A 15,135-nucleotide genomic window follows, 5' to 3' on the forward strand; every position below is an offset into this window, starting at 1 on the left:
CTGGATAACAGATCTTTCCGTTATAAAGATCTTCATACCTTAAGTCTACTAGAAAATCATGTAAACATTAAATAAACCCAATAGGCTGGTTTTGTATCCTATACGGATTCATTATATCTTAGCTGGGATCAAGTACAAGCTACTGTTTTATTATTACAGAGAAAAAGGTAATCATTTTTAACAATTTGGATTATTTGGATAGAATTGAGTCTATGGGAGGCGGCCTTTCCCTAATTTGGAGCTTTTCCAGAAAACGAATCCCATAACTGTATGGGATATATATATAAATGCCTACTTTGAAATGATTTGAAAACATTATAGTTCGTTTTATTATGAAATTAGGCATTCTGGGACACTACATAACTAGCACATTCGGTAACGTTATAAAGTTCAATCATCCTCTAGAGCAGGGTTCCCCAACCTTTTCCACCCATGAGCCACACTCAAGTATAAAATAATGTTGGAGAGCAACACAAGCATGCAAAATGTTCCGGGGGGGGGCCACATAAGGGCTGTGATTGAGTATTGGTAGCCCCTATGTGGACTTGCAGCTAACAAGAGTCTCTGTTTGGCAGTATACATGTTTTTTATGCAACTAAAGCTTGCCTTTAAGCCAGGACTTTAAAAAGAAGCACCTGCTTGGAGGCTACTGGGAGCAACTTCCATGGGGTCAAAGAGCATCATGTTGCTCACGAGCTACTGGTTGCGGATCACTGCTCTAGAGAAACCCCCTGTTACTCTTATCATTACAAATCAGTGATTGCTCTCAGTGACATTCATTTCAGTGTATCTAAAGCAAGTCACCGTTATCACCTCAATATCTCTACTGAGCTGTTTGACTATCTGTGTAATTGTCTGCATGTGGTTTTCTAGCAGCTTTTGGGCCACTGTATCCCAATGGCTTCCATGGATCCCCCGCAAAGATGAAACGTCGTCTTTTATCTTGAAGGCCTGATCTAGCAAGGTGCTGGTGGTCTTCTCCTGGTTAGATAGCCTGCCTTCAAGTACATCCACCCGATTCATGTGTATGGCTGGTAGGAAAGACTGTCCTCTGTAACAAAGGAAATCATTTATTAACTTCTGGATTTAATGAGAAATAATTACTATACCCAAACTCCTGATGACATTCAGAGGCACTTTCATTTTCTTGCTATGTATTTAATTAGCACATCTAATTTATGGGCAGACAGTTACTAAAACACAATTGTAAAAGTTGCAGTAACACATAAAGCACAACTGAAGTAGACGAATGTAAATATTTGTCACATTTTGAAGAAGGTGGATTTTACAGAAATCAGAGGAATAGCTGGGGGCTACCACACATGGAATTTGTTGCTAAAAGCTTTACTGTACATTATAGCGAGGTTTAGTTATCTTTCAATTTCCACTGCATTTATTGCAGTGAGGCTACATTATCTTATAGGGGTTGTTCCCCTTTGAGCTAATTTTTAGTATGATGTCGAGAGTGATATTCTGAGACAATTTGCAATTGGTTTTTATTTTTTATTATTTGTGTTTTTTTTTTAGTTATTTAGCTTTTTATTGAGCAGCTCTCCAGTTTACAGTGGACAGTTACAGCAGCTATACTTTGTTTCAGAGGGACAGAGACAATAGAAAGGAGGAGGGGTATGTCTGTTTCTTAGGCAGGATTTAAAAGCTTATATGTAGGAGGAGGTGATGTTAGAAAATGAGGGAGCTGAAGCCTTATGGGTGGAGTTCTTCAGTGATTGTAAAGAGTCCAGCAAGTTAATTGTAGGTAGGAGTATGCTATAGACCCCTAATGTAAGTGAAGAGGAGGAGACTAAACTTCTGATGCAAATAGAAAAGTATGCTAGTTTGGGGAAAGTAATGATAATGGGGCATTTTACCCAGATATTGACTGGAGCAACAGTACTGCCAGATTAGTTAATGGGAACACGTTTATAAATTTGTTGCATGATAATTTTATGGCACAAGTTGATGAGGAGCCAACCAGAAACCATGTTATACTGGAGTGATCTCTAATGACTCTGAACATATAGCAGATGTGCAAGTAATAGAACCACTGGGTAATAATGACCAGAATGTGATCTCATTTAATGTCTGGTGCAAAAAATAAATATACACTGGGGCAACAAAAACCCTGAATTTTGGAAAAAGCTAATTTTAGCTCCTTAAAGGGATACTGTCATGGGAAAACATGTTTTTTTCAAAATACATTAGTGCATAGTGCTGCTCCAGCACTGAAATCCATTTTTTCAAAAGAGCAAACTATGTCTATGTAGGGTAGATGGTTAGGGTTTTTTTTATTAAGTGTTTGTTTCTCATTTAAGAAGAAAATGTGGAAGCATCAAGAACCAGCCTATGTGGCTTAATGTAGAAATAAAGAATTTAATAGGAATGAAGGGAAAGGCATTTAAAAACTACAAGTGTGTGTGTGTGTGGACAGAAGCTGTGTTAAACGACTATAAGCACTATACTTAATGTTGTAAAACAGCAATCCAGATGCAGTGGCTAAGACTAACCCCAAAATGTTTTTTAATAGTAAATTATTAATAGTTATTAATAATTGATATTAATAGCAAAAAGATGTGGGTTGAGAGTGTGGCTCCTTTAAATAATGGTTCCAGTATGGTTGTAACATATCCTAAAAAGGCAAATGTGCTAAATAAGTTATTTTCTTCAGTGTATACAATAGGGTCGTCAGAGTTCCGAGTCCCACCTTATAGCTGCACTGATGGCTCAGCTCAATCTAATCAGTGGCTGACTCAGGATATGATTCATAAAGCTTTACTAAAAATGAATGTGAACAAGGCCAGATGGAATAAACCCATGGGTTCTAAGAGAGCTTAGTTCAGTTGTTTAGGGATTATGATCTCCGTCTGGCAATTATAGGCAAGTAAGTTTGACATCTGTGGTGGACAAATTATTTGAAGGCTTTTAAAAGGATCACATTCAAAATGTTGTCCTAGTGAATGACATTATGAACAGCATTCAGCATGGCTTTATGTCGTGTAAGATAAATAAATAAGTAAGATGCTGGACGGGGGGGGGCATTAGATGTAATCTATTTGGATTTTGCCAAAGTGTTTGATACTGTGCCCCACAAACGACTGCTTTCTAAACTAAGGGTTGTTGGGCTTAATGAAGTCGTTTGCACATGGATGGGAAACTGGCTACAGGATCAGGTACAGAGGGTGGTTGTTAATGGTACATTCTCTACTTGGTGTAAGGTTCTTAGTGGGGTCTTTCATGGCTTGGTATTGGGTCCAATTTTATTTAACTTGTTCATTAATAGACTATGCATCAAGGGCAAATAAGGTCTTGAGCTGTATTAAAAGGGGCATCTGGCTGACATCTGGCTGACAAGAGGGCACCCATTCCCGTTAGAAGAAAGTCGATTGCATCTAAATATTTGAAAGGAGGTTTTTTACAGTGAGAGCTGTGAAGATGTGGAATTCTGTCACTGGCTCAGTCGTACAGGCTGATACATTAGATAGCTTTAAGAAAGGGATGGATGGCTTTTTAGTAAACGAGGAAATACATAGGTATGGAAGATAGCTCATAGTACAAGTTGATCCAGGAACTGGTCCGATTGCCATCTTTGAATGAGGAAGGAATTTTTTCATCCTCAGAGGCAAATTGGAGAGGCTTCATATGGGGGTTTTGCGTTCCTCTGGATCAACTGGCAGTTAGGCAGGTTATATGTAAACTTAAAAGGTTGAACTTGAGGGATGTGTCTTTTTCAACCTAACTTACTATGTTAATTTCAACAATCTTATCCTAGTAACCATGCATTGATTTGAATATGAAAATAAAATATGAATCTTAATAGAAAGATGAATAATTAAATAATTTGAATCATTAAATAATAGTTTTTTAGATTGGGTCAGTGCCCCCCCATTACAAAACTGTAACAGCAGAAAAAGACAAATAACTCAAATACTAAAAAGTATAACCAAGACCAATAAATTACTAGGAACTGGGCATTCTATAACATTCTAAAGGATACGTAAAAGGGGAACCATCCCTTTAAATTATGCCACAAAGCTACGGGATCCAATATCTGTTCTTGGCCAGAAGCTCTACATTATAGATCAAAGCAGATGATTATAGGTTATATAATGCAGCAATTTATAAAATATGCCCTGGGTGCTTTATATACTTTCTACATGATCTTTGTTAAATAAGCCGATTGAACATTAAAATTACTTTCCCTTTAAGCTTGAAGTTTAAATGAGCTGTTTACTTCCCCTTCAAACCCTTATCAGATGAATGTTTAGGCCTCATCGCTAGCAACAGCAAACACTCCAACCATTACTCATAATCAGTCACTCTAAGGAATCTAGAAAAAGCTTCAAACCACAAACAGGTTTGCAATTAGCTTCTAATGTGCAATGATTGCAAAAGACATAACAAAGCTATTAAGAAGGCTCCCAGGAACAATGTGTCCAAGTAAAATGGATTTCTTTCAACCGACAGGGCTTCTTCCAACAACTATCTGACATGCAGGGCTAATTATTACATGCAGAATTTATGGATCTTTAAACGGATGCTCTGTCTGATTCTGCCCGTCCTTTAGATTGTATTGTAAATAAAAACTAAAGATAATAATTTACTTTTTAACATTAACATCCAACTTGATCTTTATTTTATTTCCTATATTTGTTTCGCTCCAACTTGTGTTAATTGGGTCTTTCTAGACCTTGTTCAGTCACAGCCCTCGTGGAACGTAGAATCTAATTTCCACAGAAACGCGAAATCAGTTTTGTTAGGAGTCCATTAAAGGAGGACTAAAGCCTAAAAATTAATATGGCTCGAAATGCTGTATTATAAATGCTGAACTTAATGAGCTGGCCTTGAGGTTTAGCAGCCCTAACACTGTAATGATACAGGATTGTATAATTATCTACAGCAGCTCCCCTGATCTTGTTAGGCCATCTTTTGGGTATCATTGATACTGCACATGCTCATTGTGCTCTGGAATTTTTTTGAAAAGCTAAGTTAAGGGGCCGATTCGCTAACTTCAAGTGAAGGATTCGAAGTTAAAAAACTTCGAATTTCGAAGTTTTTTTTGGGCTACATCGACCACCGAATGGGCTACTTCGACCTTCGACTACGACTTCGAAACGAAGGATTCGAACTAAAAATCGTTCGACTATTCGACCATTCGATAGTCGAAGTACTGTCTCTTTAAAAAATACTTCGACCCCCTAGTTCGCCATCTAAAAGCTACCGAAGTCAATGTTAGTCTATGGGGAAGGTCCCTACAGGCTTGGCTAACTTTTTTTGATTGAAGGATATTCCTTCGATCGTTGGATTTAAATCCTTCGAATCGTTCTATTCTAAGGATTTAATCGTTCGATCGAAGGAATTATCCTTCGATCGTTCGATCGAACTATCTGCGCTAAATCCTTCGACTTCGATATTCGAAGTCGAAGGATTTTAGTTCCTAGTCGAATATTGAGGGTTAATTAACCCTCGATATTCGACCTTTAGTGAATCGGCCCCTAGGTGTCTTCAGGTATAACGTAAACATTAGCAGAAAGTGAGGTTACATCTATCATAAAAGAGGTTACAGGGTTGATTAGTAATCCATTTTGATACACAATTTATTGACTATGTTTCAGTGTAACGTATAGTCGCCATATTCATCCTTGTAGAGCTTTAGTTCTCCCAGTCCCTACCAGAGTCTGTACCAATGTTTAGATGTAAGGTAGACACCAGGTAACCCAGGTAAGCCATATAAACTCTATGCACTGTCTTATTGTAAGTAAAACCCAAGATCTTCCTTAGAGAGAGACACATAGGCACAAGAAATTGTTGATGAATACAGGGTGTCAATGGTGATAGGACTTATGGAGTAGTCAGATTTGGCCTGACTGTGATTTTTACTCTTCTTTTCGACTATGTTGGATGTAGTTAAAATAAATGATTTTACCTAATAGAATTCTGTTGAATGCTACTTGACACAATGAAATAATTAAATAGTTTTGTAAAACATTCTAAGCAGAACATTTAGTGCTGTTTGATATCATTTTGCTCTGTGGATTTACTGGGCGACATCAGTACTTTACCATTCTATTAATTTCCCTGCCAAGTCATACATATCGGACCGATTAAAAACCTTTCTTGCACAAATGAAATGACAGAGGGAACACAATAATATATTGCTCACTACAGATACATCTCTTGTTTATCAGTGCATCACAAAATGCATTCCACTATCCCAAGAGTAGATTACAGTAAAACCCCCATTTTACATTTTTTCAGGGGACCAAAAATAAATGGTGTAAAATCCAGGAAAAAAATGAAATCAGGGAAATGTATTATGCGTAATATATAGGTGGGACCACATAATAACAATATAAAATAAGGGAAAACTCTAAATCAGGAGATGTAAAATGGGGGTTCTACTGTATTTCCACTGCTCAAAGGAAAAGGCCAAGAAGAGCCTGTTTTATATATTTATAATTTTCCATAGGGCAGCATAACACTAACTCATTATTAGTGCAACACTTACCTATCGCCATAGGGAACCAACTGTGCAGAATTTTCTCTTGACATTTTCCTCAGCGCTGCTTTAGTTATATCTGAAAAGAAAACACAATAAATAGACTAACGAGAAAATCATGTAGTATTGCTTCAGCAGTTCTGAGTTCTATTAAATGCTATCAGGAAGTACAATTCATAATACCCCCCCCCCCATACACACACACACACACTAAATTGAGCTGTGTTTAGTTCTATAATCTGTAAATGCCAATGCAGTTTAGGTCACCCAGGATAGCAATAGCTACATTTAATATTAACTAAAGAGAAGCAGAAACGATCAGATAAAAAATACAGGAAGTCAGAACAGTCAATGCATGGTAACATTTTTTACAGAACTACAATTCCCAAGAGATCTGTGTTCTGGTTTCTCAGGGCCCTGTCTGCAGAATAAAACATTGATTCACATCTTAAATTAATGTAATGATATTTTGGACACCCACTGGCTGCTCCCAGTACAACAAAGGTTACAGTGGGCTCTTGCTCTCAGAGAAGCCCACCACACACAAATATTTGCACGCAAGCAAATCTTACATAAACAACCATTTAGTGGATGGTCCCTAGTGTTTTACAGATACACAAAATAGTTTCTGCAAGATATTACATGCAGACTGATTCTTTAGCAACAGTCTTATGCAGCAGATACAGAGGTCATGCCTGTGGGATAGCAGGTATAGTAGGGAGAGGTGGTGCCTATAGTAACAGTGGGATAATAGTCTCTGGGAAGGGACTGTGGCTGTCGAATAGCAGGTATAGTAGGGTGAGATGGTGTCTATAGTAACAGTGGGATAATAGTCTCTGTGAAGGGTCTGTGGCTGTCGAATAGCAGGTATAGTAGGGAGAGATGGTGCCTATAGTAACAGTGGGATAATAGTCTCTGGGAAGGGAGTGTGACTGTGGGATAGCAGGTATAGTAGGGAGAGATGGTGCCTATAGTAACAGTGGGGATAATAGTCTCTGGGAAGGGACTGTGGCTGTGGGATAGCAGGTATAGTAGGGAGAGATGGTGCCTATCTCTGGGACAGCACTATAACTATATTAGTAAAGTAGTGTGTAAAGATGCTTATAGTATCAGGTATATTAGTTTGAGATTAAACTTGTAGGAGTGGGGATAACAGCCTCTAGAAAGGGAGTGAGGTATTATAAGTAGTTATGGGTATGAGATACCCAAAGATATCTCATAAAAAAACACACAAAAAAGTCATATGAACACTTTGTTATCTTTTAGGTAAAAGATAACAAAGTGTTCATATGACTTTTTTGTGTGTTTTTTCTTAAATCAATAGGTAGAAAACTATTTGAAAACTTACTCTTACATTTCCTCCAAAGTCTGTTTTGCCCTAAACCTTATTCCCTCCAGAGAGCCCTATATGTGTCACCCTGCAAATGTTTAATATAGAAGTAACCAGTGAGACTGGGGATGAAGCAAATGAATCTAACATTTTGCATGAGATCTCTTACTAGGAAAATCTTTTCTTACCTTCATTCAATGAGTGTGGCTTGTCCCCAGCTCTGATTTAGCCTCTGGCCACAGAACAGCTTCATATCCTAGAAACATGACTCACAGGTAAACAAAGTGACCAAACATAATTATCTCTTGCACAAACTTCACTTAGTACCTGACTACTGTTTAGACACAGAATGGAAGATAAAGGACAGGGTCTTGGTAATGAGACCCACTTGCTGCAGATTGTGGCTGACTGTGAAATAATGATCCACCCAAACTAAAAGCTCCTCTTGCTCTATTGCATTTGTCTGTCCCATAGACAGAGAAGCCTCCTCATGGCATCACACTCATACCCCTCCTTGCCTAGTACCCGCCTTGTGTTTATTGCCGTCTCTAGGCTACAGGAATGCTAAAGGCAGAAGTTATTTGGTTTCCCATTCAGAAGCTGTCTGTCGCTTGTTAATAATGTATTCCTAATTAGTTGTGCAGCCTGTCAGTCCTGTCATTGTATAAGGAGCCTATATTCATACTCACTATATATTCTCCTTCTCTTCTGTAGTTGGTTTATAGCAGTTCTAACTTTCTCTGGTATTTCTGAGACACATTCTACTTATCATGAGGAGGAAAGTCATATTATTGCTCTTATACTATGCTGCTCCCAAGATTTATGAGGCTCAGCGAATACCTGTCCTGTAAAGTTTATATTCTAATTTGTGCTGCCTTGAGAACAAGGTCATGAATCTCCGAGCTGACTTGGTTATTAAACAGAGGCATAACTAAATCAATGAGTAGTGTAGGAGCATTTGGGCCTGTTTACAGAGCTGCTTCTGCTTGCCGAGGATTATGGGAGTTGTAATTTTTGGTATTTGTTATTAAAACCGCTTGGAATACAATATCAGGGAGGGTTCTGTTCATCTGGTTTGGCTGCCACATGGGTAGATTGTTGTATATGCAGGGCCGCCATCAGAAATCAAAATTTTCAGGGGGCTCTGCCCAGCCCCAATGCCCACCCTAGATCCTGCCCATTCCACACAACAGTTAAAAGACCACACAAACATCAGTGCTTAAAAAGGTAACCCCCCCACACACACAAAAACTGTGGTGCCAGGGCCCCCCTTAAAAGTTTTTTTTTTAAACATTGGTGGTAAGGAACCCCCTACAATTTAAGAAAAAATAATTAGTGACCAGGGCCCCCCTATAAATTAAAAAAAAAACATTGGCGCCAGGGCCCCCCTTACAAAATTGGGGCCCCAAAGAATATTTTTTTAAAAAACCTTGGTGGCAGTGGCCTATAGAATATTAAAATAATACATTGGTGGCCAGGGGATTTGAACTCATGGCTTCAGGACTTCAACTTCGCCTCCTTTCATGACTTTGGGTCTTTTTTTGCCGCTTCAGGACTTAAATTTCAGCTGTCATAGTGACTTCGGGTCTTTTCAACTGCTTTGGGACTTCGGCTGTTCAGCTTTTTGCCACTTCCGCATTTCGGCTGTTTGGGACTTCGGAAATGGGCGGACGGCTTTGGCGATGTCAAGGGGGGCCCGGCAGTGCTGCCCTTCAGGCCGGGCCTCTTGTACCCCCGTCCCCCCCTGATGGCGGCCCTGTGTATATGACCAGGTTAAAGGGCATCTGCTTGTTTAGCATTATACTTGATGGCTATATCATTATAATATAAATGTTTATACTGAGAGAATTATTGGGATAGTTTAGAAGTAGGGCTGGTAAATGGGAAGAGAACTTGGCAGTTGCTGGGCTGCAGACAGACGCAGGCTGAGAATCAGCCAAACCGTTTTCTGCTCTGGCTCCTGTGTCTGCACAGAAAGGCTCTGCGTTGGCATTAGTGTAGAAAGCACTGCGTATCTTGTCGGCGCTATATAAATAAATGATGATGATGATGATACACAGGGCGGAATTCAGAGATGTAAACCCTGCCCCAAACCTCAGTCCCCCTACATGGATCTCCCTACGACGTCTAATACACTAAAAATTGTCCCTATAAGTTCCGCCATCTTCTCCCATGACAGATCCTCTACCTAGGTGTGTGTTTTATTTTACGTCGCTCGATCACTGATTTGACACCATTATTTTACACAGCTACACACCATTACTGATTTGACACCTGTAATCCTTTAAATTTAAGTTGGTGTGAAAAAAAAGCAGCAAAAACCCACAATGGATGAATGCCATATAAATGGTTACATATAGCACAGACAGAGGTGTCATATGACTCCTCTTTACAAAGTGTGATAAATAGGCACCTAATTCTGCAGGAGCTTCAGCCATGCTCTCTCATGCAAGCTCCAAATCAGCAAAGTTATAGAAGAGGATCTGAAGTGGAAGAAAATGTCGTCTGTGAGCTCCACTGCGCAACTGTCCATATATCTGGCAGGTTCAGACATAGGGACACTGTTCAGTGTAATAGATGTTCGAGGAAGAGAGCTTGAAGGGGTGATGGTGACTAGTGGAGGAAGGCTGAAGTTTAGGGAAGGGGTTAGTTCTCCTTTAAACACCATTATGGGGACCTGAGGCACTTGTTTTTGTCCCTTTTTGAAAGGGGAAACTCTAAGGGGGTCATGTGACTCAAACTTGACTTAAATGTAACATTTTTGCCTATTTGCCTATTGTCCTGTCTCTTGATAACCTGTAATCTAACATGCTTTTTAGTTGCTGGGGTCAGTGCTGCTAGGTAGTGATGGGCGAATTTGCGCCGTTTCGATTCGCCAAAAAATTTGTGAATTTCAGCGCCGGCGTCTCATTTTTGAGCGAATTTTTGCCGCGAATTTTCGCGGGTGTTTCACGGATTTATTCGCTGGTGGCGAATCGCGCAAATTCGCCGCGAATTCGCACCTGGCGAATAAATTTGCCCATCACTACTGCTAGGCAATCAGAAAGCTTGTTCATACAGTGGATAAATAAGTATTGTTGATTACTTACCTTCTTTCCGAGCCCTCTCCTTTTATGTTTAATTGAAACCAATGCTTGGTTGTTATGGTAGGGGAACCCTAGCAACCACAGTTTAAAGGAACAGTAAAACCAAAAAAAAAAGGGTTTTAAAGTAATTAAAATATAATGTTCTGCTGCCATGCACTGGTAAAACTGGCGTGTTTGCTTCAGAAGCAATACTATAGTTTATATAAATAAGCTGCTGTGAAACAATGGGGGCAGCCATTCAAAGCTGAAAAGGCTCAGGTTACACAGCAAATAGCAAATAACGTTTATCTACTGCTACACAAAAGCTTGTTTATATTCACAAAATAGTAATCAAGCAGATTAAAGGTTTGGTAGAGAAGAATTAAGAATGGGTCACTGTTATTTTTTATATTTTCATTAAGTAACATTTATTTTCCATTCTTTGGGACACAATCCAGCCAATACAAATGTTACTGGAGCAGACACAGAGCCCTAGCAGTGGTTACTTGTGCTGCCAGGCTGGGAGACTGGGAGGAGGCCAGACCATAAGAGCAGACAGGCCCATTGATCACTAGTATTTCTGCCTGTGTGCAGTTATTCTGCTGCATCCAATAACCCTGCTGCATACAGGCAAAGATGCAGATGGTTCTGGTTACTGATGTCAGAGCAGCTTGATTTGCACCAATTTGACATAATAATGGATTATGATGAATTTTGCTGAAGCATTCCCATATGTCAGACTATGGAATCTAGATTCACATAAATCACATGACACCTCTGTCTGTGCTACATGTAACCAATGCTATGCCAATACCATGGACAGTCTCTTTGGGGAAAAAAAGTTTATAAGAAGAAACACTAATTGCGCTTCAGTTAGGAATCATGAGGAAGGAGAAGCCAATGGGAATATACCAGTCAGAGTTAAAGTGGACCTGTCATCTACACATAAAAAGCTGCATAATGAAAGTCCTTTGCAAATTAAATATGAAACCCCAAAAAAATTTTTCATTAAAACATCCATACCTGTTATAAAGGTGTTTAAATATCTAAACTGTCAATCAAATATTAACTTCCCCGCCTCTATGCCCGTGGCATAGAGGAGGGGCAGTCAATTACTTTCACTTTCCATTCAGCACTTCCTACATGTCACTGCTCTCCTCACATTCCCCCTTCCCTCCTCAGGCTCTATAATTGTGTAGGGCACTGCACGTGGATATTAGGTCCCCCCATTCTGGTGCATACACAAGATTTTGGGGTGATACACAATTTCCCTTAATAACCGTGTCCACAAAATGGCTGCTGCCTGCTTGCTGTGATTGTATAATTCCAAGACAGAAGGAAACAAAATGTAAATAATAAATACAGTGTAAGTAAAGTTTATTTTGCTCAACTAACATGATAGAAAAGAATTTGAAATTATTTTTTAGGGTGACAGGTCCCCTTTAATGATTATTTGTCAAGATGAGTTGTAACTTTCTCCACTGGCAGGAATCCATTCCAAATCTAAATGAGTGGCAACAGTGCAAAAACAAGCCGTTCTGGGGGGTGGCTTCCATTCCATCATTCATTGTGCTTATGTAGCAGAGGGGTCTCTGGAAAGTTCAGCAGTGCTATAACAGCAGGTCAGCCCATTGCTTGGGTCTGCTAACTTTAGATGCACAAGTTCCCATAGGATTGGGGTTGTTGTGTGTCTGGGTAAAAAACATTATCTGAATGCTTTCAGCTGGGAAATACAGTTACAGGTGTTGCTACATTTCATGTACACGCAAACCCTCCTGAGTTTCTAGGTTCTTTCTTGAACACGGACCCTGTTAGCTTCTTGGTACTTGGTCTGTACACACAGACCCCTTCTGAGCCTTTAGATACTTGGTCTGTACATAGAGAATCTCTAGAGTTTCTAGGCACATTGTCTGTCTATACACAGAGACCCTCCTGTGCCTCTAGGTACTTTGTAAACACAGAACCCTCCTAAGCCATTAGATACATGGCCTGTATATAGAGAACCTACTAGGCACGCTGTCTATACACAGAAACCCCTATGAGCCTCTGGGTATACAGGACCTCTGTAACTGAGGGAGCCAATCATATTGTCCTCAATTTTTCCCATGCAGCTAAACCTTCTTGAAATGGCCACTGCTGAAGCTGAATGCCTGTGTGCACCAGCATTAAAAGATCCCCAGCTTTGATTTCAGCCCCAAGACTCTTTGTACTATCCTCCATATGAATTTAGCCCAAACCAGACCATGTAATTCTGCTACAAATGGCTCAGCTCTTCCCAAACGACCAACTTGTTTTTACCATTCATCTGGAGTTTTATTCCTTGGTTGGACGTATTTAGTGTTATAAAAGTTGGACGACAAAACAGCAGAGCGTGAATAATTTAGCAGCTCGTGGAGGTATGTCTTGTTGATAGGCGCTTGTGTGTGTGATAGAAATTGATTAGCTACATTTACCATAAACAGTATATCTATATATATATATATTTATGCAATTCTATATCCCAAAATGTGCATTTTCAAACCGACGTTTGCATGCCTATAAGTCCTGAAACAATTGGTCAGCACTCCACAAACTTGTCAGACAGGTGCACGTGCGAGGTTGTCCACTCCAACCGGATAAACAATGCAAAACGAAATCACAGCACCATCCAAATTGTGTATAATCTTAAAAAGCCTTTATTGGATTTCTCAAACGAACACTCGTTTGCCTATAAGTCCTGCACTCCTTAATAAGTGTACATGCTCATCCTGAACATGGTACATACTCCTGTGTACGTAACACAGAATGGGCTGACTTTGGTTAATTCAGCTGAGCAGCAAACAAGATGAATATTTGGGCTGGGTCTATGAAGGAGATGTGCCCATAGGTTCTAACTTGTTGCTTGTTGTTCCAGAATTTGACTTAGGGAATCCTCTATTTGTCAGAAGCAATCAATTTCTTGTGAGTTATGCACTAAATATCTTAATAACTTCCCCTTTTAAAATGGTACATTGTGCTTCATGTGCTGAGATGTCTGCAGTCCGACAAGAGTTATATAAGACTCCTCTTAAAAGAGAAGAACTAATTGTGTGGGTGGGTGTGTGTGGGGGCATTTACAAAAGGGGCATTATATAATATTACAATATATAATATTTGAATTTACTTTAACATTGAGTAAAAACCACCATATGGAATAAGCTGAGACATTAACCAATCCCATATCATCAGGGTGATAATTATCTACTATGGGTACATCTGAGACCTTATATCATGTTACCATTAAATGTGAAGAAGAATTTGGGCTCTTACACACGGCCGTTTTTTCCTGCGCTCCCCTGCGTTGCGCTTTCTTCCGTTCAACAGGGGAGCTCATGAGTAGACGCACTCAATTTTAGTGAAGGGGACTGTACTCACACAGACACATCTAAGCGCCAAACGCAGGGGGGACGCAGCATGTTGCATTTCATCTGCGTTCGGTGCATACATGCGTCTGTATGAGTACAGCTCCCTTTACAATAACTGAATACGTCTACTCCTGCGCTCCCCTGCGGCTAAACGGAAGAAAGCGCAACGAAGGGGAGTGCAGGATAAAAGGCCTGTGTGTAAAAGCCCTTAGGATTAGCAAACACCCCAAACTGGATCAGTATCCCCTAACGACCTTAAGTTAGTTAAAGGGCTTGTTCACCTAACTATTAGTATGATGTACAAAGCGACATTCTTAGACAATTTTCAATTGTTTTTCATTTTTTATTATTTGTGGTTCTTGAGTTGCTTAGCTTTTTATTCAGCAGCTCTCCAGTTTGCAATTTCAGCAATCTGTTGCTAGGTTTCAAATTACCCTAGCAACCAGGCACTGATTTGAATAACAGACTAGAATATAAATAGGAGAGGCCTGAATAGAAAGATGAGCAATAAAAAGTAGCAATAACAATAAATGTGTGGCCTTGTAGATAATTTGTTTTTAGGAAGAGGTCGGTGACCCCCATTTGAAGACTGGAAACAGTCAGAAGAAGGCAGCAAATAATTCAAGAACTATAAAAATAAATAGCGAAGACCAATTGAAACATTGCTTAGAATTAGCCATTCTATAACATACTAAAAGTTGACTTTAGGTGAACCACCTAAAGTTCTGTGAATTCCATATATTTTTTTGTTGACAATTAAACCTTTTTTTACTTTCTTTACATTATTACTTCCCATCTGTAGGAGGAGCACCCAGAGGAAACCCAAAAACCGGCTGGTTTTGCTTCCAATAAGGATTAATTATA

At 39.5% G+C, this 15,135-nt stretch overlaps 1 protein-coding gene across 1 annotated transcript in view; it reads right to left on the reverse strand.

The window, feature by feature from the left end:
• fam81b.L (family with sequence similarity 81 member B L homeolog) overlaps positions 1–8,328 on the reverse strand; it is a 28,734-nt gene extending 20,406 nt beyond the window's left edge. The window contains exons 1-3 of the mRNA XM_018264592.2: positions 8,012–8,328; positions 6,503–6,572; positions 814–1,051 (exon numbers count right to left, since the gene is read on the reverse strand). Coding sequence (XP_018120081.1) covers positions 814–1,051; positions 6,503–6,546 — 282 coding nt within the window. The 5' untranslated portion in view covers positions 6,547–6,572; positions 8,012–8,328. The remainder of the gene's footprint in view (positions 1–813; positions 1,052–6,502; positions 6,573–8,011) is intronic.
• Between the last annotated feature and the right edge of the window lie 6,807 nt (positions 8,329–15,135).

This window comes from Xenopus laevis, chromosome 1L (genome assembly GCF_017654675.1).
Source record: "Xenopus laevis strain J_2021 chromosome 1L, Xenopus_laevis_v10.1, whole genome shotgun sequence".
Taxonomy (NCBI): Eukaryota; Metazoa; Chordata; class Amphibia; order Anura; family Pipidae; genus Xenopus; species Xenopus laevis.